The 5,969-nt window shown below is 61.4% G+C and overlaps 1 protein-coding gene across 1 annotated transcript; it reads right to left on the bottom strand.

Moving 5' to 3' along the window:
• Window positions 1-1,584: 1,584 nt before the first annotated feature.
• GADD45A (growth arrest and DNA damage inducible alpha) lies at window positions 1,585-3,515 on the bottom strand. The gene is made up of 4 exons (XM_041472209.1): window positions 3,331-3,515; window positions 3,146-3,247; window positions 2,859-3,072; window positions 1,585-2,316 (listed from the first exon to the last, which is right to left on the bottom strand). The coding sequence occupies exons 1-4, from the start codon at window positions 3,372-3,374 to the stop codon at window positions 2,203-2,205; spliced, it is 474 nt and encodes a 157-aa protein (XP_041328143.1). The 5' UTR covers window positions 3,375-3,515; the 3' UTR covers window positions 1,585-2,202.
• Between the last annotated feature and the right edge of the window lie 2,454 nt (window positions 3,516-5,969).

Below are 5,969 nucleotides of genomic sequence, written 5' to 3'. Positions count from 1 at the left end.
ATCTCTTTGGCAGAGCTCCAAAAATCAGCCTGACAGAGAAACCTGCTGCTTACCCTGGGCTTGCCTGCCAATTATTTTTGTAATCAGAGTATTTTTCTAGTGGCAGTTAAAAAAAAAAAACCAACAGCGTGGCTCTGCACTGATTCCTCCTCGCCGTGTCTGTGTCTGCCACAGCCCTGGTGACAATTAATGAGCTCTGTTAATTGCTCAGGGAGGGGCTGAGGGCAGTCCAGCTGTGCCCAGCTGCGGGGAGGCAAGGAGCCTCGTGCTGCTGCTGCTTGTTTTCCCTGGAATCTGGGAAGAAATTGGAATTTTTTTGGTTTGGTTTGAGGTCCCTGGTGGGGCTGCAGGGGTGTTTTGGTGTCTGCCCTTGGGTGAAGCTCGTGGCAGGGTGCTGGTCCAGATGTGGGATCTGGATGATCCAGCACAGCTGCCCACATCTGGCAGCGTTTAATCCAGGGGTTCTGGGTGAACTTGTCATTTTTAAAATGCAGTGTACACTCAGATCTGCAGTGGTTACGTCTGCACTTTGCTTTTTGCCATCAATACCCCCAGGATGAACAGGGGTGGTAAAATCTGGGGAGGTGCAGACTCTGCCCTTGCTGATTTTTTAAAGAAGAAATTAAACCATTGCATCCAGAGGTGCTGGGAGAAGCCCATGGTGAGACCCCACCACGGTGCATCACTGGGCTGCCCCTCTAGTCCTTGGCCAAGCTGGCTGATTTGGGGAGAAAAATGGGAATTTGTGTGCTGATTTGGGGAGAAAAATGAGAATTTGTGTGCTGATTTGGGGAGAAAAAATGAGAATTTTTGTGCTGGGCCAGGTGTCCCCAGGACCCCCCACTTTGTGGTGTGGGGACAGGGCTGGGGGTGACACTGGGAGAAACCAGAGGGGTTGGGATTGAGTCTGAGCTTGGAGAAATAAACCTGCTGCTGCTGCTGCTGCTGCTGCAGTGTCCCCGGGCACAGGGTGGCACCCGGGCTGGACACAGGGACAGGGACAGGGTGGCCTCGTGCTGGAGCATCCCAGGAGTGGGAGAACAGGTCCAGCCTCCCGTCCTGGCCGGGCTGGGCACAGCGGGGTGGCCTGGGGAGGGACAGCGTGTGTCACCGCTGTCCCCAGGCACCGCCGGCAGCAGGGGCATTGTCCTGTCCTGCCGCACGGAGAAATGCCATCTGTGCCAGCCTGGCTGTGGCACTGGAGAGGAGCTGCGAGCTGCCAGAGAGCCCAAATCCCGGGCCAGGTTTTCCTCCCCCAGGGAATCAGGATCTCCCCTGCCAAGGGGGAAGCTGCAGGAGCACGGAAACATCGGCAGCAAAGCCCAGTTTTTTTTTAAATTTTAATATTTTTTTAGCTGCTGTTGTGGCAGCGTTCAAGCCAAATAAATAAATAAATAACATTCCCAACATTTCCTGCAGCACATGGGCTGCTCCAGCGTTTTAATTGCTTGGGAGGGGCCGGGAATGAACCCACACTGGAGCTGCACAACAGGACCTTGCCCACGGCCAGGAGGAGGAAGCAGCTGCTGCTCAGCCCTTGTGTCTGCACTCGTGGAGTGAGGAAATCAAAGCCTGGGCCAAAGGTTTGATTTTACGCTTTATTTCAAAAAAAAGAAAACACAAAACAAGAACACCGTAACCCCAGAAAACACTCGAATTTCAAACAATTATATTAATGGTGCTGCTTTTGCAGCCAGCTGGGAGAAGATTCGTGGTTGCAGACCAACTGCTCGAGGGCGTTTCGGTTCTCAGACCTCCAAGTATAAATAATTTTCCCATCGATATCAGAAAATAACTTATTATTATTATTATTATATATCTTAGCATAAAAACGTGAGAATTACATCCCAAAAATACAACAACATTGCTGGCAAAAGGCCTCGATTAACCTTGTTTGCTCGTTAAGGTGTTTAAAGCAGGAACTTTAAGTGGCACTTAAGGACAGAAGGAGTGAGGGGAGCTCTGGGGAGGGCATCAGGCTGGGCTCATCCCTCTTTTCCACAGCTCCCACGCTCAGCTCCAGCCAAACCCCTCCAAATGACATCAGTGTGAGCTTTATTATTTTATATCTATTTTTTCTCTTTTTTCTTTTTTTTTTTTTTGTCGCTGTTGCCGTCGGGTTTTATTTTGCCTCCCTCCCCTGCCGGAGCCGGGGCAGGGAGTTCCTTCCTGAGCGAGAGTCCTGCGGCTGCGGGACGCGGGTCACCGCTCCGGGAGGTTGATCACCGGCACCCACTGGTCCAGGTACCGGCTCTCCCGGCAGAAACACATCAGCTGACTCAGCGCCGGGTCCTTCCACTGCGACGCCTGCGGGTTCTGGAAAGGGGACGGCAAAAAGCTCCAGCACGGCAGCAAAAACAAGCCGAGAGCGGCGCGGGGGGGTGGGGGGAGCGCAGCAGAAAGAGCAGGAGTGTGAATCATCTTAAATTGCTGGCGAGGCAAACAAACAAGTCAGGCCTGGGAGCATGTGAGGAGTTTAGCTTTGGACTCTGGGGCAGAGTAGGGAAGGGGGGGAAAAAACAGGAGAGATAAAAGGGGGGGAAGGGAGAGAAAAACAGGGGGAAAGAAAAAGGGAAAAACAACGAGGGAAGGGGGGAAAAATGAAGACGGAGCGGGGAAAGGAGGAAAACTAAGGAAAGAAAAGCCAGAACAGGAGAAAGAGGGGAGAAACAAAGGAGGAAGATGGGGAAAACACAGCGAACGAGGGGCGAGCGCAGCCGGCGCTCCCGGGGCGCGGGAGGCACCGCGGGCCCCTCGCTGGGGCCGCGGGTTCGAGCCCCGGGCGCGGCGGTTCGGGGGGGTCCCGAGCGGCGCCGGGGAGCCGCGGCTGTCCCCCCGCGGCGGCGGCCGGGGCTCACCGTGACGAGCACGCAGTGCAGGTCGGCGGGCGGGTCGGGGCCCGCGGCGGGCAGCAGCAGCTCCGCCAGGCGCGCCGGGTTGCTGACGCGCAGGATGTTGATGTCGTTCTCGCAGCAGAAGGCCCGCAGCAGCGTGAAGTGGATCTGCAGCGCCGCGTCCCCCGCCTCCTCCTCCTCGGCAGCCAGCAGGCACAGCACCACGTTATCGGGGTCCCTGCGGGGCACCGCCGTCACCGCGGGCGCACCGGGCAGCGGGCACCGGGGGCACGGGGAGGGGGGGCACTCACACGTTGAGCAGCTTGGCCGCCTCGTAGACGCCGAGGGTGAGGCTCCGCTGGCTCAGCGCCTTGCTCAGCACCTCCTCGAGCGCGTCCCCCGCCTGCTCCATCCTGCGCCGGGACACGCGGCACCGGCCGTCACCGGCCACCCCGCGCCGCTCCCCGCCCGGCCCCCGCCGCCCCCCCGGCCTCACCTCCCGGCGGCGCGGCGCTCCCCGGGCAGCTCCTCCAGAGTCATCACGGGGACACGGCCGCTCAGGGCTCGGACAGGCAGCGGGCAGGGCGGGCACCGCTCGGGGCTCGGACAGCGGGCAGCGCTCGGACACCGCGCTCCGGCCGCTCCGGCCGCTCCGGCCCCGCCGCCCGTGCCGGACAAAGGCGCCCCGCGCGCGCGGCCCCGCCCGCCCCGGCCAACCCGCGCCGCACTCGTTTGCATAGCCCGCTGCCATTGGCTCATGCAAATGAGACCACGCCCACGGGTTACTGAACGCGACCGGGCCCGGCCCCGCTTCTGCAGGTGGGGCCTCACCTGGGAGGGGCAGAATCCCTCCTTGCTGGGATGCCGTTCTCTGCCTTCCCTGTCCCCGCGGGGGTTGCCCTCTTGCAGTGCTCCTGGCAGGGAGCTCCCCTGCCCTCAGCCTCAGCAGCCCTCAAACGCAGGGCCAGTGTTTGCCACTGGAACAACAACAGTGGCTGCCCCTGGATCCCTGGCAGTGCCCAAGGCCAGGCTGGACAGGGCTTAGAGCACCCTGGGACAGGGGAAGGTGTCCCTGCCATGGCAGGGATGGCACTGGGTGATCTTTAAGGTCCCTCATCCCCCAAACCAGCCTGTGGCTCTGTGATCTCTCCCTTTCCAAGAACCTGGTGCTTCTCCGGGAAGCTGCTCCCGCTCCAGATGTCCCGTGTCAGCCCTGAGACCTCCGGGCAGGATTGCTCCTGGTGGCTGCTGTGTCAAAGCTTTCTCAGCTGTTGCACCCAAACCCCTCCATCCTCCCCAGCCGGTGCCAGAGCTCTTTCCCAACCTGGCTGCTGGCTGGCACATTCCCACTGGCTCCACGGGCTGCACTGGGACCCTTGGTGGTCCCTCACACGGATTTTCACAGAGTGTGCTTTAGAGTTTGGCTTGTGTCAGTGTTTTCCTGCAGCTCCTGAGCACCAGGAGCCGTTTTCCACAGCACAGAGTGCAGAGTGGTGCCAGCTCCTGCCTCCTGCCTCCCTGAGCTGGCCGTTTGGGAGATGAGACATCACAGAATCCTGGAATGGTTTGGGTTGGGAGGGACCCTCGGGATGGCTTTGTGCCACCCCCTGCCATGGGCAGGACCACCTCCCACCACTCCAGGTTGCTCCATGTCCTGTCCGCCCCGGAACACTCCAGGGGCTTATCAAAGCGTCTCTGCAGCAGGATAAAGAGGGTGATTTCTGTGCCCCCGGCTGTGTGGGCTCCCGGGGGTTTGTTCTGTCCCCCGGCCCGGCTCTGCCCGTCCTGCACGGCACGGCTCAAGGGAGCCCACAGCATGGGGAGAAAAGCAGAAAAGCCCTTTTTGCATCAGGTGGAGGGGTGGCAGATGGCCGGACCGCAGCAGAACAGGTGGGGGCATTGTGTGGTGACCCTCCGAATTAAGTTCGCTTAATTTGCTGTATCTCTATTAGCAACTGCGGGCTCCAGGGCTCCGCCCGTGGCTCCGGCCCCGCAGCCCCATCTGTGCCGGCCCCGAGCTAAATCTGTCTCGGAGGCAGCTGGGGAGCAGCTGAAGCCTCTCCTGTCCCTCCCTCCCTCCCGGCCGGCGGCAGCTCCCGGGGCAGCGCTCTGACACCGCGCTGTCCCCGCGCCTTTCCCGGCCCGGCGCAGTTTTCCCGGCTGTCCCTTGTCCCGAGGAGCAGCAGGATGCGGGGAGCCTCGGCCCTGCTGGGGGACAGGGGTGGCCGTGCCGGGATGTGCCGCGGCTGCCCGGGATGGAGCCGGCCCCGCAGTTGTCCCTCCGTCAGCTCCCAGCTGGCAGCTGCTGCTGAACCTCCCTTTCATCGCCTGCCAAAAGCGGCCGGGGTGTTTTGCTCCCCCCCTGCCCTTTAATCCTGACTTTCATCATTCTCTAGGCTGGGCTTGCCCTCCCAACCGTGTTTGGCATGGCAGAGTCGGGGGACAGGAGCTGTGTCGGGCTCAGAGGGGGCTCAGCCTCTGCCGGGGGGCTCAGCTCTCCCCCCACCCGGCAGTTCCTCACCCCAAATGTTCTCTGGGCTGCCCGTGGGCGCAGGCAGCCCGGAGAGCAAAGGGTTAACCCCAGGGATGTGGGAGATGCCCGCTGGAGCCCTCGATGGGGGAGGAGGTCTGGGCCGGCTGCGGAGGTGCTTCCTGCACGTAAGAGCATCAAGTTGTTTAATTTCAGTTTTTGGGAATGAGACCAACCATCAAACAGTGTCAGCGAGAGGTGACAAAGCCCCATCCGTGCCGGAGCCGGCCAGGGCCCTTCCCGGGGCTGCCTCGGGGTGGTCCCGGCCCCAGAGCCCCGGAGCAGAGCCAGGGGCTGCCGCTCCCTGTCCCTCGCTCGGCTGTCCCTGATCCTCTCCCTTGTTTCCCTGCTTGTCCCGTCCCTCCCGGGACCTTTGTCCAGCCCCGCCGGCCCCTCGGCCATCCCTCTGCCGTGGAGAATCCCGCCGTGTCCGCCTGCTGGGACACCCCAGCTCCCCCGGGCACCCCTCGCTGCTGTGTCAGGGCCACCGAGCGCCCCCAGCCCCTCCGGATCTGCTGGATCCCGCGGGCAGCGGCAGAGCAAACGCCAGCTTGCACATTCCCGGTGCCACCCGTTCCGTGTCACCGAGCTGCCCCCGCGGCCCA

Source organism: Pyrgilauda ruficollis, unplaced genomic scaffold (genome assembly GCF_017590135.1).
Source record: "Pyrgilauda ruficollis isolate IOZ18807 unplaced genomic scaffold, ASM1759013v1 scaffold283, whole genome shotgun sequence".
Taxonomy (NCBI): Eukaryota; Metazoa; Chordata; class Aves; order Passeriformes; family Passeridae; genus Pyrgilauda; species Pyrgilauda ruficollis.
This window is presented reverse-complemented; position numbering and strand designations above follow the sequence as displayed.